The following is a 17,176-nucleotide window of genomic DNA, read 5'->3' as shown; positions in this document are numbered from 1 at the left end:
CTTCAGAGGAGAAAGCAATATCTCTCTATCATGATCTCATCTCCATTTGTGCAAAAGGTGGTTTCTAGCTTACAAAATGGATAAGCAACAGAAGTGGGGTCATGGCCTCAATACCTGAAAATCACAGAGCCAAGGATATGAAAAGGTTGGATGTGGATCCGGGTCAGCTACCTGCAGAGAGAGTTCTTGGTGTAGAATGGTGCATTAAGTCATATACCTTCAGGTTTAAGTTCGTGATCAAGGATGGACCACCACGAGAGGAATTGTCTCAACTGTTAGCTCCATCTGTGACCCTCTTGGAATCCTGAACCCTGTTTTGTTGTCAGCAAAGCAATAATGAGGGCTCTGTGCAGAGGAGTACTCAGCTGGGATGAGACCATACCTGATTCAGTGGCTGGAAAGTAGATGAGTTGGCTCCAGGAACTGTGTCATTTGGAGGACTTTAAAGTTGTGAGATGTCTGAAGCCCTCAGACTTGGAGAAACAACCATGGCACAGCTGTACCATTTCTGCAATGCAAGTGAAGATGGCTATGGAGTAGTGACTTACCTCCTGTCACACAATGCACACTCACAAGTACACAGCGCCTTTGTCATGGGGAAGGCTAGAGTGGCTCCACTTAAGTCTGTTACAGTCCCTCGATTGGAGGTCATTGCTGCCACCATGGCAAGTCGCATTGATGTCTTGTGGAGAACAGAGTTGCACATGGATCTTCAGGATTCTGTGTTTTGGACAGACATCTGTACTGAAATACATCAGGAATCAGACTTCCAGGTTCAAAGTCTTTGTTACCAACCGAGTCTCAGAAATTCTGGTCTCACAACTTTCTCAATGGAGGTGTGTAGACACTGCACGCAATTCAGTCGATGTGGCCTCCAGAGGTTTGAAAGTGGATGCCTTTCTCAAAAATGTGACATGTGTGTCGGGTCCTCAGTTTCTTATTCAACCAGAGAGTGTGTGGCCTGTTAATCCTGAGGATGTTCATCAACTTCAAGCAGATGACCCAGAGGTCAAGAAAGCTGTGGCAGTGAATGCTGCACAAGCTGCAGAGGAGGTTAGCACTGTGACTCGAATTATAAAATATTTCTCATCTTGGACTGGTTTGAAGAAATCTGTTGCTTGGATCTTGAGATTTAAGAAATTGCTCTTGGCTTGCTGCCAGAAGAGAAGAAAGTTAAAGATGCATTTAACACAGTCTGGTCTGGATTTGCAGCAAAGATGTTCGTTGGAGATGAATATGGACACTTTCAAAGGAGAGGCAGTTTCAAGTTGTTTGTCATTGGAGGAGCTTGAGAAGGCTGAGTTGGAAATCACCATATTCTGCCAAAGGAAGAGGTTTCCTGAGGAACTCTCCAGGCTGCAAAGTCCCAAAACTGTGAAAGGTTGCAGCCAGCTTTTATAAACTCTGCACATTAGTTAAAGATGGTTTTCTGAGAGTTGGTGGTCGAATAAGGAGGTCATCTATGCCTGCAGAGGCTAAACATCCCATAATACTGGCAAACAATTTCCCAGTCTCAGACATTCTCCTGAAGCACATTCATCATGAAGTGGGGCATGGTGGTTGTAACCACATGTTAGCCAAACTGAGAGAGAGGTATTGGATCACTGTGTTAGCACAGCCATAAGGAGAGTTCTGTCAAATGTGTCATCTGTCGAAGACTGGACGAATCAGTTCATGAAGTGATTCTGTTCAGTTCGTTCACTCAAAAGATCAGTTAATTCGAACGACAGGTTCGCGACTGACACAACACTAGTAGATTGGCCTGCACAGCAGCCTGCACACTCCGGCATGGACACGGCGCCTGAGTGTGCAGGCTGCCCCTGGCTGCTCGCCGTGAGTGACTGAATGAGTGAATATGTCATTTCTCCTGTGCGTGTTTTGCCCCTCGCTACCTTGCTGCTTCTGGCATGAAAGGACTGTGATTTTATATCCTATGGATACTGTGGTCTGTAACATGGAACGGCACAGCACAAAACTCATCTACACGAAAGAGGACCTGCTCACGCTGAGGAAAAGGAGAGCTGCCGGGATGTCTCACCCCATCCCCAGGGAACTGAGGCGGAAGTACTGTGGCTGCAGAGCGGGGGCTAGAGTGAAGGATGGCACAACAAACAGTAAGCAGCAGAGATATAAGCTATCTGTCCCGTCCATACTGATGGGAAATGTCAGTGCGCTTCAGAATGAAGTCGAAAAAGCTTGTGGGCTTGATAAAAACACAGAAGTTTTAAAAGGAAAGCAGACAGATTGTTCTGACGGAGACGTGGCTAACCAGCTGTATCCCAGATGCTAATGTGGAGCTGTTTGGATTCACGAACAACAGATTGTGCAACCTTTCTCACCTAACAGTCAAAGACACTCTGTGCTGCCATAATCTGGAACTACTAGCAGTTAGCATGAGGCAATACTACCTGCCCAGGGAGTTCACTCAGGTCATCGCAGTGTGTGTTTACATCCCTCCCAGAGCTGACGCTGGAGCAGCATGTGAGATCATACACATGTCAGTTGCACGGCTACAAACTCAGCACCCCAAGGCTCTTTTTGTCATATCTGGAGACTTTAATCATGTCACTCTCACCTCAACTCTGGCTGGCTTCCATCAGTTCATGGACTGTCAAACACGTTAAAAACAGGACCATTGACTTGATGTATGCCAATTTTCCCCTGGGAAAATCTGACCATAACCTGATTTGCCTGACACCCCTGTACACACCTCTGGTCAAAATACAGCCCATAACAACCCGCTCCATCAGGAATAGGAAAAAGGGGGATAAAGAGATCCTTAGGGACTGTTTTGAAACCACAGACTGTCATGTTGGACTCTTTTGGGGATGACATTGAGGGCTCTACTAATTGCATCACTGACTATTTTAACTTTTGTTTGGATGCAGTAGTTCCTGTTAAGACAGTGAAATGTTTTGTGAACAACAAAACCTTCAGAGAGACAACAAAGCACAGAGAGAGCAAACAAATTTAACACCTTCTTTGACAGGTTTGACTCTACATCTTTGGCAGCACCAAACAGAGGGACACACAGAGGCTGGACAAATTAATCAAAAAGGCCAGCTCTGTCATTGGTGCAGAGCAGGACTCGGTGGTGTCGGTGGCTGACAGGAGAACCCGCTCTAAACTGCTCTCCATCACTGACAACAGCAGCCTCCCACTACATGAACTGGTGGTGGGACAGTGGAGCTTGCTCAGTGGGAGGCTGCTCTCACTGAACTGCTCCACAGACAGACTCAGGAGGTCCTTCCTGCCACGAGCCATCAGGCCCTACAACATATCACTGGGGAGTTGTGAAACGAGGGGATTTCGAGGATTTCTAATTCTGACTCTGAATGATGTCCCCACACATGTATGAACTTTCCACTGCAATCCTGCATTTTTATTACCATGGGCTATTTATTGTCACTGTTTTTATTATTTATTACCTTGAATTTCTTTATTCTTAATTATCCTTCTATTCTCTATGCACTAATTTTATGATCTGTTGTCTTGTTGTTGAATGATGATGTTTATCGTGCAGCTGAGAAACTGAATTTCCCTCGGGATAAATAAACTATTATCTATCTATCTTGGCATCCCGTTCAGCCCAGCAGCACTGCCAGGGACTCCTGCTCAGCCTGTTACTGTCCATCATTTGTAACTGTTATAATAATAATAATTGTTTTTGTTAATAGTAATATATGAATAGTTATTTATGCTGTAATTTTGTAAAAAGTTGCAAATGTGAATGGAATAGACAATGTGTAACAGTAGAACAATATTTTATTCCATGAATTATATAAAATGTATATAAAATCCTCCTCTTGGTCACTTGGCCCTGGTGTGTCCTCAGGGATGGAGACCCTCTCCTGTCCCTGGATATTAACAATCCTACGGCGGTGGAAATCAATCACGTCAGCAATTTTCAGCAAATTATGTATTAACTTGCATGGGTAAAACAAATATAATTTAGTTTCCACATCATCATTCAAACCTGCTGCTACTTTGTACTTGTTCTTTAAATGGTCCCACTTGTTTCTGGCCTGCTGGGGCTTCACCTTCTTCTGCAGGCCCATTGATTCCAGAACTGTTCTGAACACAGAGAGAAGCAAGAGAAAAGGTCAACACGATCACATTAACACAGGGAAGCTTTGCAAAAAAAGTGATATCAAGACTAACAAATGGGCTATTTATTATTTATCATTTATTATTGCCTTACTTCCATCCAGCCGCGGTGGAATGTTTCACCCCTGTGAACAAATGGTCGTTCTGTTTGTTCCCTAAAACAAAATGGAATGTAAAAGATGTGCTGTGTTACATCAACAGACAAAAGGGTTGTAATACAGCAAAGAAATATAATCATCATAAGGATAATCATAAACTTAGCTCTTTATTCAAACATTTAGATAGACTTCACAGATTTACAGTGTGGAAGTAAAGCAGGGATCACAGCCTGATCTAAATCTGTTCATCTTAGTCCATTTATGTATATGAAGTAAAACTAGTCTATAACATCTCCACAGTCACAATAAGATATAAGATATAATCAACCTCTGAATGTCTAACGTTTGAAAGTGAATGCTTTTAAGGCTTTACTTCCAAAGGCATCATGCTGAGAATTACAACATATTTTAACTGATATTTTGATGTTTTAGGGTCCCTTGAAGGTTAACATATCTGGCATTTGACGCTCAATTGAGTAAAAGCTGAGTATAGACCCAATACTTACATTTAAATGCGAGATCTGTGCCACTTGAGGTCACTATTATTCATTTATTTATTTCTTCTCTTCAGGAGCGCTATGAATCTTGGGCAATTTATAGCCATGAAGGATGGTGCCGGTGCGTCCTCCAGAAAGAGGGAAAAGCAGGCAGCATTAGTGGGCAGCATATGGAAGAGCCTTTGAATTGGGACAGCCTTCACGTGGCATTGTGATATAATTTCCCTTCAAATGTGCACTCTGTTGAATGCAGCCCCTGAAGTGGGTCACAGCTAAAGACAATATACACAGACACTAACAACAAGAGGAGGAACAGGTGAGAATAGTCTGGCTGATGAGCAGCACAGCATATGTTCAACCTAACACAACACAGACAGAGGGAGACAAACATGCAACAAGAAGGAAGGAAAAAACAGGGAAGAACACAGAGGACACTGAAAAGACACAAGAGGGCATGGAAATCAAAACCTAAGACAAAACAAGACACTGAGCCATGTCGGGCATTGACAAATACTGTATTTTAGTATTCGTCGAATATTTCCCAAAAGTCGACTAATAGTCAAATATTAGCCTGGTTTTTTTTGTTGTTTGTTTTTTTGAATCCATGCGGCACCACTTCTGCCAGACCTAACCCTTGTCACTGAGCTTGCCTCTGTTAATGACCATGAATACACAATGTAGGCCTAATTAAGATCAACATTGGATGTCAATTGTGGAGCAATTTTAGCAATCTCGCTATTAAACATAAAAATGTCCACAGGTTGCATAAAAATACAGACATTGTTTATTGAAATAACACATTTTATCCAAATTGTTATTCAGAATTTACAGAAAATATAGGCTTTAAATGTGTTGAACAAAGTTAGCCTCCTCACCACAGTGCAACGTCACAACGAAAAGTGCAAAAAAGAGAAAAGTGCCAAAAAGCAATATACCATAATCCAGTGGGCTAGGTAGATTCTGGCCAACTATGCCAGACAGGGGAACTGCTTCTCCTTGCGGGCCCACCACTCCAGGGGGTTGCCTGTGGTGGAGATGCGGGGCAGATGGAAATATTCCTCCACCTCCTCTGGACAGGTGCTGCCAGCCCCCCCCTTTTTTTTATTGGTGTAGTGAGGCCCGAACAGTTGGTCGTAATCACTTTCAAGTCGAGTTTTTTTACTCCCGGGCTCCTCTCTGATGTTTTTTTTACCTGCAAATAAAATCACAGCCAGAGTGCCGTCATGTTTGAGTTCAGGGTTTCAGTGAATTTAAGTTTAGCTATTTTCAATTTTGCAAATATATTAAAGAGGTCACGGAGGTGGGCGCCACTTAGTTCAGTTGGTAGCGTGCGACCCATGTGCCGAGGCTCTGCAGCGAACTCGGGTTGACTCCCGGCCCGGGTCCCTTTACTGTGTGTCACTCCCCCTCTCTCACCCTGTTTCCTGTCACACTCTTCAGCTGCCCTATCGATAAAGCCAGAAAAGGCCAAAAAAGAAAAAAATAATAATTATTATAAAAAAGAGGTCACAGACCTCACATACGAACACACACCACAGTCTCTCTCTCTCAAATGAATGAATAATATTTACCTGTAGCTACAGGCTGCTCCGTCTCTCCATCTCGCAGTAGCTGAATCAGGTGGCTTTTACCCTCTGCTCTGGTGTTCTCTGGAAGGAATCGGAGATCTTTAAATCTGGGATCCAGTGTGCAGGCAATGATAGGAACCGATCCCGCCAAGTCGTCCTCAGTGTCCAACTTGAACCTAGTTTTCAGCTGTTTTAGTACCGTGTTCTTAAAGTTGTGAGTTGCTGTTACATCCGACTCTTCAACTTTCAGCACCCCATTCACCAGACCGAGGATAATGGGGTAGATAAATGAGAGCCTGACCTGCGTTTCCCCACACATGATGGTAGCTGCCTTTGCCAGCGGTCTCAGCACAGTCAGTATCTGCTGGATTAGTTCCCATTGCGAGGCTCTCATTGACAGGGCTTTTCTGGCGGTGGATTTAGTGACAGTCTCATCTTCGAGTACAGCTTGGACAGGGATGCGCTGCTCGTGAAGTCGCTCCAGCATTGTAAAGGTGGAATTCCAACACATGGGACAGTCAGTCTGGAGCCTTTTCTCTTTCATATTAAGCTGAGCCTGTCGCTGCATCAGAGCACTTGTTGCCACAGCAGAGTGGCGACAGTGGCTGACCACACGCCTCGCCGCATCTGTGGTTTTTGCACTGTTTTGCAAACACTCTGATCTTTCATTTCAGTTGCTAATTGCACTCGCAATTCTTCATACTGGTATGTGATGTTCTTCCACAGTGTCCTTTGGGATGGGATAATGTAACCTGGCTCGAAAAAATGGATAATGTCCTTAAAGCCATTTCCAGACACTGCAGCCAGCGGTCGCATATCCTTCACAATGAAATTCACCAACAGGCCTGTTATTTTCCTTTTTCTTTGGTCGAATATCTGACATGTGGAGAAGTCTGTCATTGTTGTCTTTGTGCTTCTCTCCGCTAACGTCACCACTGTTGTAGCTAGCTGTGTGTGAAGTATTTCCAGACCGTGGATACTTGCAGGCGAGTATTGAGAGCCGCCTCAGCCATGTTACTTTCAGTCTCCTTTCTCTTTTTTTTTCATCTCCTGTCTGCTGCTTGGCGCCACACACACACACACACACTGCACTAGTCTCACATGCCCCCAGCTGCATACCTGCAATAGATCATTAATGTAGATGCCTTTTCACTGCTTTATTACAGCACTGGGCTTTTGAAAAAAAGAAAAACAAGAAAAAGACGAATACTCGACTATCACGCACAGCGTCGAATAGTGGTTTTGATAGTTGAATATTCGAATACTTGATTATTTGGTGAAACCCTTAGAGCCAGACACTGCAGTCATCCCTAAAAAAGGGAGATGCTCATCATATGGGCCAATATCTCTTCTAAATACAAATCAAAGACTGCAACCAACCATGTAAGGTCTACTTTATATATAAAAGACCACTGTCAAAAGACAAAACAATTGGCTTCTGCAAACAATTGATGTGGATAAAGCATTCAATGGAGTATCCTGTTTGTATCTATTCAACACAGTATCAAATGGTTACAACCGTGTAAAACAAGTCAAAGTCAACGGCACTCTATCAAGACGCCTGAAAGTACACAGGGGAACCAAACAGGGACATCCACTGTCCAGTGTGATCGTATTATATGCTGGAACACTTGGCTGAGTTAATGAGAAAACAGAACCTTGTTAAAGAGGTTAAAATCGGAAAAGGAGAACACAAACTGACTATGTATGCTGATGATGTCATCATGTATGTATGCATGACCTGAGTCATGAATTACAAAAGATAAAAATAGATGGAAAGTGGGACCAGACTCAGCCAAATACATACAGTTAAAATTATGGTTTGAATGATGGACTGAATAAATAACCACAGTTATTCACACATTACATACACTCCTACAGAACATATATATTATTGCAGTCTTGAGTTCCAATGATGATTCTGTGATGAATGAATGAATGAATAGGTCTTCTGAAAATGTTACCAAATCTTCTGTATCAAAAATATACATACAGCAACTTGAACAATTAATTTAGGTGATTAAGTGATTTTGTAATATTCCATCGTTTGACTGCTGGGACAAACAAATTTCCCCGTTTGGGGGACATTAAAGGATTTCTGATTCTGATTTTGATCCTGATACAGATGGATTGAATTGTGAATTAAATTTCTTTGTATCATGGCCTCTTAACATCTTCTGATTGATTCTGACTGATACTGGCTGATGACTTTTTCTGGGCCCATTTTAATAGGGCTTGCTCAACACACCAACTACAGTCTGCCACAAAGTCTACAATGGGAAAGTTTGAGGAGCTCAGCATTTATTTTAAAGAGTGTGTTATTGATTAAAAAAGCAGGTGCAAGTCTTAAGTTCAAAAAAACTGTTTGTAAGTAAAGTACACTGCACAGAGTCAAGAGTCAACCAAAAACCACCAAAAAGCAGGTCTGCAGTGAATTAGAAGCTGCTGGAAGACAGTTGACAGTTTCCACAGTCAGGTGTGTTTTGCAGTGACATGGGTTGAGAGGTTGCTCACATGACCACAGAGCTGATCCTCAGAGGAAACAAAAATGTAGTTGTTTAGCAACAATGACCAGCATTGTGTTTGGAGGAGAGAAGATGAGGCCTTCTTTGTGTATTTATTTAGATATATGCCAAGGTGGCACCATGGATGGCTGCCTCTGTGTATTGGTGCGCATTGTTTTCTCTTGTTTTGTTCACAAACCCTGTCTTCTCTTGTGATACCCGGCGCTCTTTAACCATCGAACACACCCCTTAAACAGCAGCCCCCAAGGCCTCGGGAACATCAGTGATTCACCATAAAAAAGGAAGATGTTGTATTTCAACAGCAGTTGTTGTATGCAAACATATAAATGTTGTGGGCAATTACATCAAGTTCACACAGGAAGATGTCACATGAGACAGTCGGCCCTCTAGGACTGTGCAGTACACAGTGAAAAAGACAGACGCCTCAACATTGAGGTGCATAGAAAACCTACACACACATGTCAGTACTTGAAGTATGACTCTCATCACCCATTGAAGCACAAGCTGGGGTTCATCAGAACCCTAAACCATCAGGCCGATACCGTGCCCAATAAGTGAAGGGAGCATTTAAAACCTGTGGCTATCCAAACGGGACCTTTGTCAAAACCTCTAAAAGATCCAAAACTGACAGATGGATCCGCAAGAAGAGATGGAAAAACATAACATCACCATTCCTTATGTTACGGGAAACTCAGGAGACTCATGATACGTCTTCAAAGAACTAAAACAAGTCCAGATCCCTACGATACAGCACTTAGAAGTTGTATGCAGAGTCTCTCCAATCTCAGCTGCTGAAGCTTTTAACTCCTTCATGCAGTGCGTTTACATGCACATCTTAGTCAGATTACAGCCATAGTTTGACTATGCTACTCAATCAGACAACTGCAATCGTCCGAGTATACATGCCGGTGAGAAAATCAAATTACTGGCGAAAGCATGTCATACCCCGGTAGACTAGGTGGCGCTGTACCCATTTCAACTAGTGGTAATAGAGCCACCTCCAGCTGACCTCTTTACGTTGCTAGCAACAACAAACTGCCTCGGCATTCGAGAAAGATGGTGTATGAGGAGTGAGACAAAGCTACATCTTTGTACATTTCGTATATGGTGTACATGATAATTATACAAACTAGATGCACAATGGCGCTCTTGCTTTCAGTTATTTTGGAGGAAAGCCGCAACCGCTACCGCCGTCCTACTACTTCTGGCTCACAAAAAAAAGTAAAAAAATATTGAGCCTGCGCAGAACGCAAAATCCAAATCCAATCTGATGGAATGTATACATGCAGGAGTAATGCGAGGCGAGGTCAACATTCAGCAGACAATGAGTCATAATTATTATAATTTGAGCTAATATTTGAATGCCATGTTTAGTCATATTATTACTATTACCATCCAAACATCCAAATAATATTATTGATGGATAATTCATTCTGTGACTGAACATGGCCTTAAAATATTCTGATTCATTGCATGTCCTTTCATTTTTTAGCCTAGCCTACATTTACAGTAGGCTACAGGTTAGCATCTCTATTGGCTATCTGTTGCATCTGTAGGCTAGTTCACTATTTTTCTCATTCTCTTAGCTTATTAAAATTCTCATATTTCCTCCTCCTGATGCCTGATCATCCTCTGCCTTTCTTGCTGCAACAAATGATAACTTGGATTGATGCAGCCTCTTACCACTATGTTGCATCTTTGCTCTGATTCATTCAATTGCTGTTCTAAAAATTGACCTGCAGTCACGTCACTACCGTGTTTACTTTCGGTTTTAATGAGTCAAATACATGGACCTCTGTGTCACGTGAGACCACGTTGATGTCATGATAATTAGGTGGGCTTTATGTATTTGGTTTTTCGGCTTTATGTTACATACATTTTTACTCGCTGAAATGTAAGGGGAAACTGAGTGTAGTCATAGGGTGTCTTTGTTGGCCTCCCTTACTAGTCTCCTTCTTGTGTCATTGAGTTTGTGATGACAGCCTGCTCCAGGCAGATTTACACCTTCCATTACTTAAAGATGGATTTAACTGAACTTAGAGGGGATGTTCAGTGACTTGTAAATGTTTTTGTATCCATCCCCTGACTCATACTTTTCAATAACTTTTTCACAGGGTTGCTTGGAGTGTTCTTTTGTGTTCATGGTGTTATTGTAACCAGGGATATATGGATTATCCTTTGACTGGACCTTCCAGACTCAGGTGTCTTTATACTACAGACACATTCACTGCACTCAGGTGATCCCCATTTCATGTCATCTCTATGTATATATATATAATTATGCCATGCATGAGTGATTATCCAAAATGGCAGCATCAAAATTGTTTATCTGTTGTGTATTAAGCTGTCTGCAAGCTGAAGAACTTCTAAATATCACACAATTCAAAACTATGAACTTTTTCAGTTTTACACCAACAAGAAGTTGGAGAGGCAGCGGCTCACTTTTAGATTAAAAGGTGCAGTGTGGATTTTAAACTACTCTTATTAAATCTAATGTTCGGATGGATGAAGAGCTCCTCAACATAGCAAACACAGACTTTTGCAGATATCCAGCTGCTCTAAGCGGATTGTGCAACTGAGCTATCATGGAAGTTATGGCAAGGCGGAAACTACTTTGAATCGATAAAAGATTGGTGTACAGATTTCTTAATGTTAAATCATGCACTTCTCACTTTGTCATAGATAGTAGGCCTTTTTCATCACCGCAAGACTTATCTTTTCTTCATTTCTCCAAGTTGCACTTAGGGGAGTTGGATATGGTGCAGTGACTATGTGCTCACCAGAAAGGATTTGGTAAGCACAGGGCAGCAGATTGGAAAAAAGTCTGCATTTTCTCTGTTGAGAAGCAGCACTTTATCTAGCTTGTTGACCAGTAAGTGAACATTCACCAGATGAATCAACAGAATACTGTTAGAAATCCCAGCTGTCTCAATTTAACAAGTACTCAGAGCTGCTGGTCTTCCAATTAGAAGCACAGTAAAAGTAAACTTGACAGTGGATTGTCTGATGTTTAAAAGTTCCCTCGATGTACGGCTCTTTAGTGCCATTTTGAATAGTAATTGTACCACATTTGGCCGTCTTGTAATTTCACTTACCCATAAAGCCATGATAACACAAGGCAACAATGAATTTGCTATCCATACCCAATACCACTGGGCTAATCGGTGATGAATCACCTTGGCTAAAACCAATTTCTGAAAATGGTCCAGTGCTGAACTGCATCATCAACATAAATTGGGTTAAAATACAAACCATTGTCTGAGGTATGATAATGTCTCCAGCTACAGTTTGCATGGAACCAAAAATACTCATGGTAGACTGTTTTTAAGGTAATTTTAGGATTATGATAGACTAGAAATTTTCAAATACCTTTGTGTGTACATTCTGCTTAGATGTTTTTTGGTCAGATGTATATGAACTGTGAGGTCAGATTAACAGGCAACAACACAAAGATCCACTGCTTTCACTGGCACAGTGTCTGCTATCAGACCAGCTGATTGTGGAGCCAAGTCAGTCCTCCTATGAACATATCACTTTACACTGCTTCATGCTCCTAATGGTCTAAAGGGCTGCAGCAGCATGGAGAGAAGGTGTATAATTCCAAGTCTGTGTGAGAGAGAAAGAGACTCTCATGCATTCTTAATGACAGCTGCTTTAGAGAAGAATTACTGAGGATAGAGCACAAGATGCATTTAGATGATGGAGACAAAAGCACATATGTTCTTACAAAATGTTAAGATAAGATTGAGTTTAATGGCCCTCTGTTCATGGTCTAATGTACAAAGGAATAATGCTTCTTTGTAATGAAATTAAATGAAGCCCTAAATGGCCATGGGCAGTTAAAATGATAAAATAAAAATGAAATGATATTCCCTCTTCATACAAGTGCAATGCCACCATGCATACATGGTCTTTTGAAAAGTAAAGAAACTGATTTAAGCTGAAAATGTCAGATCATGGGGTATCTATTTTTTATCAGTATATCAGACTGAACATTAATGTTATTCATACTTCATAAGGCATACCATTCAAACATGCACTAATGTGGGTAAATTCTTTTCAATAAGCCAACACGAGGTATTAGCCTATTGAACAGAAACACATCTGCTTTGAGGTGATCACTATATATTGTTTCATTGTGCTCTGTCACTACACAGAATGGATACATAAAACATTCTTAGCTGCTGTTATTAAATCCATCACAGTCTGTGGTGTGGTGTATGTGGTGTTCCGCCCACAAAGACTTTTTCTCATGATAAATGATTTTGTTACCTTAGGAAAACAACAGTAGTTATATTGTCAAAACATGATTGTTAACTGATGATTGCAACTCAGGATTATGATTCAATTCATCACAAGAAAATGAAGGAAAAAATGTGTTTGACCCAAGGCTATTTATGGCTTCCAAAGAAATCACATCAGAGTTCATCCATTCAAATCTTTGAAAGAATCTGACCATTTTGTTGCTTATGTATGGTACCTACCTCTTGTGGGCCAGTAGTAGTTCCTTGTGAAGCTCATTGTGAGTCCTGGAAGCCTTCATGGGGTGTGACTGACCTGAAGAGGCCTCGGCCTTGACTCCATTATCTGACAAAGAAAACAAATTCAAACACATAAAAACAGAGCAGAATCCCTGAACAGATAAAGATTAGTTTTACCTTACTATGTGGCTTATGCTCAGTCAGTTTTTGAAGGCTGTCATGGTTTTTAAAATGTAACAAAAAGTTATGAGTAAATTAATACTGAGAACTGAGTATAGTGTGTGTTTGTGTGTGTGTTTGTGAGTGAACTTTTGGATGTGTAATAGAACACAGAGCATTAATTAACGTTAGATCCTGACTAATGTCCCTCTGCATTAGTTGCTGTGCCTTCTGGGTAAATGTGCACAGCACTGAGGGAAGCTCTCATCATTCATGCTGCTCATGGATGATTTCTTTGCAATTGTCCTTATGACTATGAATCATTTAACCAAGGATTTCTCTGCAATTTCATAAACAAACAAAATCAAATTCAATTGATTTTTTTTTTTTTTACACCAGTTTAATTACCTTTTAAACAACGATATGTTGGATGAAGAAGCTGTGATAGATGGCATATTTGTCTTTTAATGTTGGGTTCATTTTCTATTGGTAATTCATGCAATAGTCCATCAGTCACTAGATTAATTTATTGCAAGAGAAGCATCAGAGTCACATATCCTCTTGATATATATTTTTGGAAAACCCCTGACCTTTAAGTTCGGACTGCACCAATGTATGACAATGGAATCACTGCACGGTTGGCCTTGCATAGCCCAAAGCTCAACACCTCTAAAACCTATTAATGAACACATTAAAGGGATATTCTGGTGTAAATTTAATCCATGGTCTAACACACCTTCACACCGAGTACGACCCCATCCTCCCCCCCGAGAGATAAAGACAAAGCCGGCACCGATATCAAATGTTTGATGCCTTGAAATATGTGCTGGGACCCTGTTTCTAATGTTACTCAAGTTTGGTGCTGTTCTGAGCATTATTTGTGGCTTTTTGATGGCGATTTATACTTGGATCCATTTGCTGCAGTGTATTGTTGTTGTGCGGTTGTTTCTGAGGATGCTAAAACTACGTAAGCTAGCGGTCAGCAAACTTTATCTCTCGAGGGGGGGTCGTACTCGCTGTCAAGGTGTGTCAGACTATGGATTAAATTTACTCCGGAATATCCCTTAAAGTACAGGAAAAAACAAAAAAATAGGTACAAACAAATGTAGAATTGACAGCCATAGTCGCAGATGCAGCTGAGAAGTACTGGGCTGATGGATACATCATTGTGTGTCAAGAAATAGATCCAGCATCCAAAACTCTACCTAAAATCACCAACTATCAAAATGTCTGGTTATGTATCGGCTAAATCAACAAGTAAAGTATTTTTTAACATAGTTACGCTAGCTGTTAACCCGGCTGCTTCCAATCTTTATTCCAAGCTTGACAAGTCATGGCCACCAGATCTTGGAATGCATGTAAATACGAAACACAAAACTGTTTTTTGCTTCTGTCAGTATTGGGGGCATGACATATCTGATACCATGTGTTTCAAGGGTGGAGAAAGGTCTACTCTAAAAGTGGGCCACGTAAGGTGTTCAACATAAAAGAAATTCTCTAATCCTATTGTGGCAATGGGTTAACCTTTACCTCGTCTGTGATTGTTGCACTGTGTGTTGTTTAACATCCTGCTTCTCGAGGCCGTCTGGATCTCCATATGTGTGTTGTTATTGATGTTAGGAAATTAACCATTGAGGGACATGGTGCCCTGTGAGTTGTGGGGTGTGTTCAGCTGGAGTAAGAGGCTTGGAATCGTGAAAATGTTTCTCAGTGCATAAAATGGCTGAATGGAGGGCAGCACCTGACGACCTGCTGTGGAGCCCCAGCTCCTGCTGCATGCTGGTTAGCTGCTGTGGGAAGAGGGAGCAGAGGTTGGTGACAAGAGTCAGTACCACAGGAAGACAGATTGAAATCAGAAAATAGAGCAGACAGAGACGCAGTCGTGTGGAAACAGATATCTTACATCGAGATGCATAATTTAACCTCAGTCAGCAGGTTTGTATGTAAATGACATATCACGGAGCACATAAGCTACATTGAAAGAGATTCAATGCCAAAGCTGCCATCTGGTTCAATTAACAAGAAAAGGGGAGGTATGCAGGTTGGCAAAAAAGGTGTAGGATTACAGTGGAAGTAGAAAATGTAGAAACTGATCAAAAGGTAATTTCCTAACAAATTAGATACTACTCAGAAAACTGAGATGTGCACACACAGTACATATACCACACAATCAGCATTGAAGTTGCTCTCTTTTGTTTTTCTTACTTGAAAAAGAGAATTAGTCATAACACTTTTTGTTGAGGAGGAGTAATACTGTGGAATTTATAGATACAGTATAATGCAATGCATAGTCCAGAGAACACTTCATTTAACATTTGAAAAATAACAGCAGAAATAAACAGCTTATGATATGCATTTAAAATTTAAAGACGTGACTCTGCAGCAGAGAAAGGTTAAAGTTAAAAACAGTATCAGCTCCATGTTACTCTATGTACTTCATATAAGGAAGTAGAATCTAAAGGAAAATGCATACAGGCTCGAGCCTTACCTGTTGCTCCGGTCCTTCATGAGAGGCTGCTGTTTGAGAACATTAGCCATCGTGTGGAGCTGACAGTGACACTATTGAGAGCAATGTTACTTGAGAGCCCTGAATGTGGCACTCACTTACTTACAGCCCCTCGTGTTCACAGTCGACAGGCAATGACAAGTGAGACTATGCACTGCAACATAATAGTGCTTTGACCTGTTTCTATTTCATATATACATTTATGACATCATTGGTCAACCCTTCAAAACACACTGTACCTTGCTGCTGCGGGGATCCTCATTTGTCCAATGTCATGTGATGATTAACTATGAAATAATATTCATGATACCTTGTTTTCCAGTTGGAACAGTCATTACAGACAGTTCAGCCCATATAATGTCTTTTCCAAACCAGGCAGTAAATGGTCTTGTATTTCTATTGCACTTTTTCAGTCTACTGACAGCTCAAAGAACTTTACAACACTTTATGTTGACCTAGTCACAGACCCATTCATACTGATAAATGATTAAATAATTTGGAAAAACTATCTCACAATGTTAAAGAAAGTGAGAAAAAAAATCCCTGGGTCATTCCTTTTATCTGGACCAGCTCCAAAAGTTAATTGGATCTATTCTGGGCTGAGACCCATTCTCAGGAAGTCAGGAAATCACTTGGAGCCACTTGAAAGCAGTTACAGGTCCAAAGATCAACTGTACAAACAAATGTTTATAAGTATAAAGTGCATGGCACAGTTCTGTCACTGCCATTATCAGAAAAACACATCATCTACCTACCTCCAACAGGACGATGATCCGAAACACACATCAGACGTGATAAAGGAATGTTTAAATCAGGCTAGAATTAAGTTTATGGAATGGACTTTCCAAAGTCCTGACTTGAATCCTGTCAAGAACATGTGGGCTGTGCTGAAAAAACAAGTCTGTTCCAGGAAGTCAACAAATATATGACTGAGTTGTATTTTTGTTCACAACAAGATCAATTCACTCATCTTGTTGTGGTTACGTTAGCCATGCTGATTTGACCCAGGTGTCAAAATAATCTCAGTCATTAGCTCCTGTCCCTAGAGTAATATTCAAGTGAAAATCACTATCAACATTTTGTTAAAAACCATCTCAGCAATTCAACACATCTTCTACGAAGTGCCCATGCTGTTTCCACAATAAGAGCTAATGAAGTAAATTAAATCAACAAAGTAGGAAGAAAAGCTTTCTAGGTTGGAAAATGGACCATCCAGGGAGCATGTGAATGCTGCA

The 17,176-nt window shown here is 41.1% G+C and overlaps 2 protein-coding genes and 1 long non-coding RNA gene across 3 annotated transcripts in view; all 3 read right to left on the bottom strand.

Moving 5' to 3' along the window:
• The window catches only part of si:ch211-218o21.4 (actin-associated protein FAM107A), a 46,756-nt gene extending 31,728 nt beyond the window's left edge, over positions 1-15,028 (bottom strand). The window contains exons 1-2 of the mRNA XM_037102817.1: positions 14,966-15,028; positions 13,280-13,382 (exon numbers count right to left, since the gene is read on the bottom strand). Coding sequence (XP_036958712.1) covers positions 13,280-13,382; positions 14,966-15,002 — 140 coding nt within the window. The 5' untranslated portion in view covers positions 15,003-15,028. The remainder of the gene's footprint in view (positions 1-13,279; positions 13,383-14,965) is intronic.
• LOC119022210 lies at positions 3,799-4,945 on the bottom strand. Its single transcript, XR_005075861.1, has 4 exons — positions 4,712-4,945; positions 4,202-4,262; positions 3,977-4,074; positions 3,799-3,873 (listed from the first exon to the last, which is right to left on the bottom strand). It is a non-coding gene; the product is annotated as an uncharacterized LOC119022210 (long non-coding RNA).
• LOC119022208 lies at positions 5,744-7,296 on the bottom strand. Its single transcript, XM_037102816.1, has 2 exons — positions 6,274-7,296; positions 5,744-6,147 (listed from the first exon to the last, which is right to left on the bottom strand). Exons 1-2 carry the CDS (start codon positions 6,836-6,838, stop codon positions 6,101-6,103), a joined length of 612 nt encoding a protein of 203 aa, XP_036958711.1. The 5' UTR covers positions 6,839-7,296; the 3' UTR covers positions 5,744-6,100.
• Positions 15,029-17,176: the final 2,148 nt, after the last annotated feature.

Source organism: Acanthopagrus latus, chromosome 7, assembly GCF_904848185.1.
Source record: "Acanthopagrus latus isolate v.2019 chromosome 7, fAcaLat1.1, whole genome shotgun sequence".
Lineage (NCBI taxonomy): Eukaryota > Metazoa > Chordata > Actinopteri > Spariformes > Sparidae > Acanthopagrus > Acanthopagrus latus.
The sequence above is the reverse complement of the archived record's forward strand: the minus strand, read 5'-3'. Positions and strand labels throughout refer to the sequence as shown.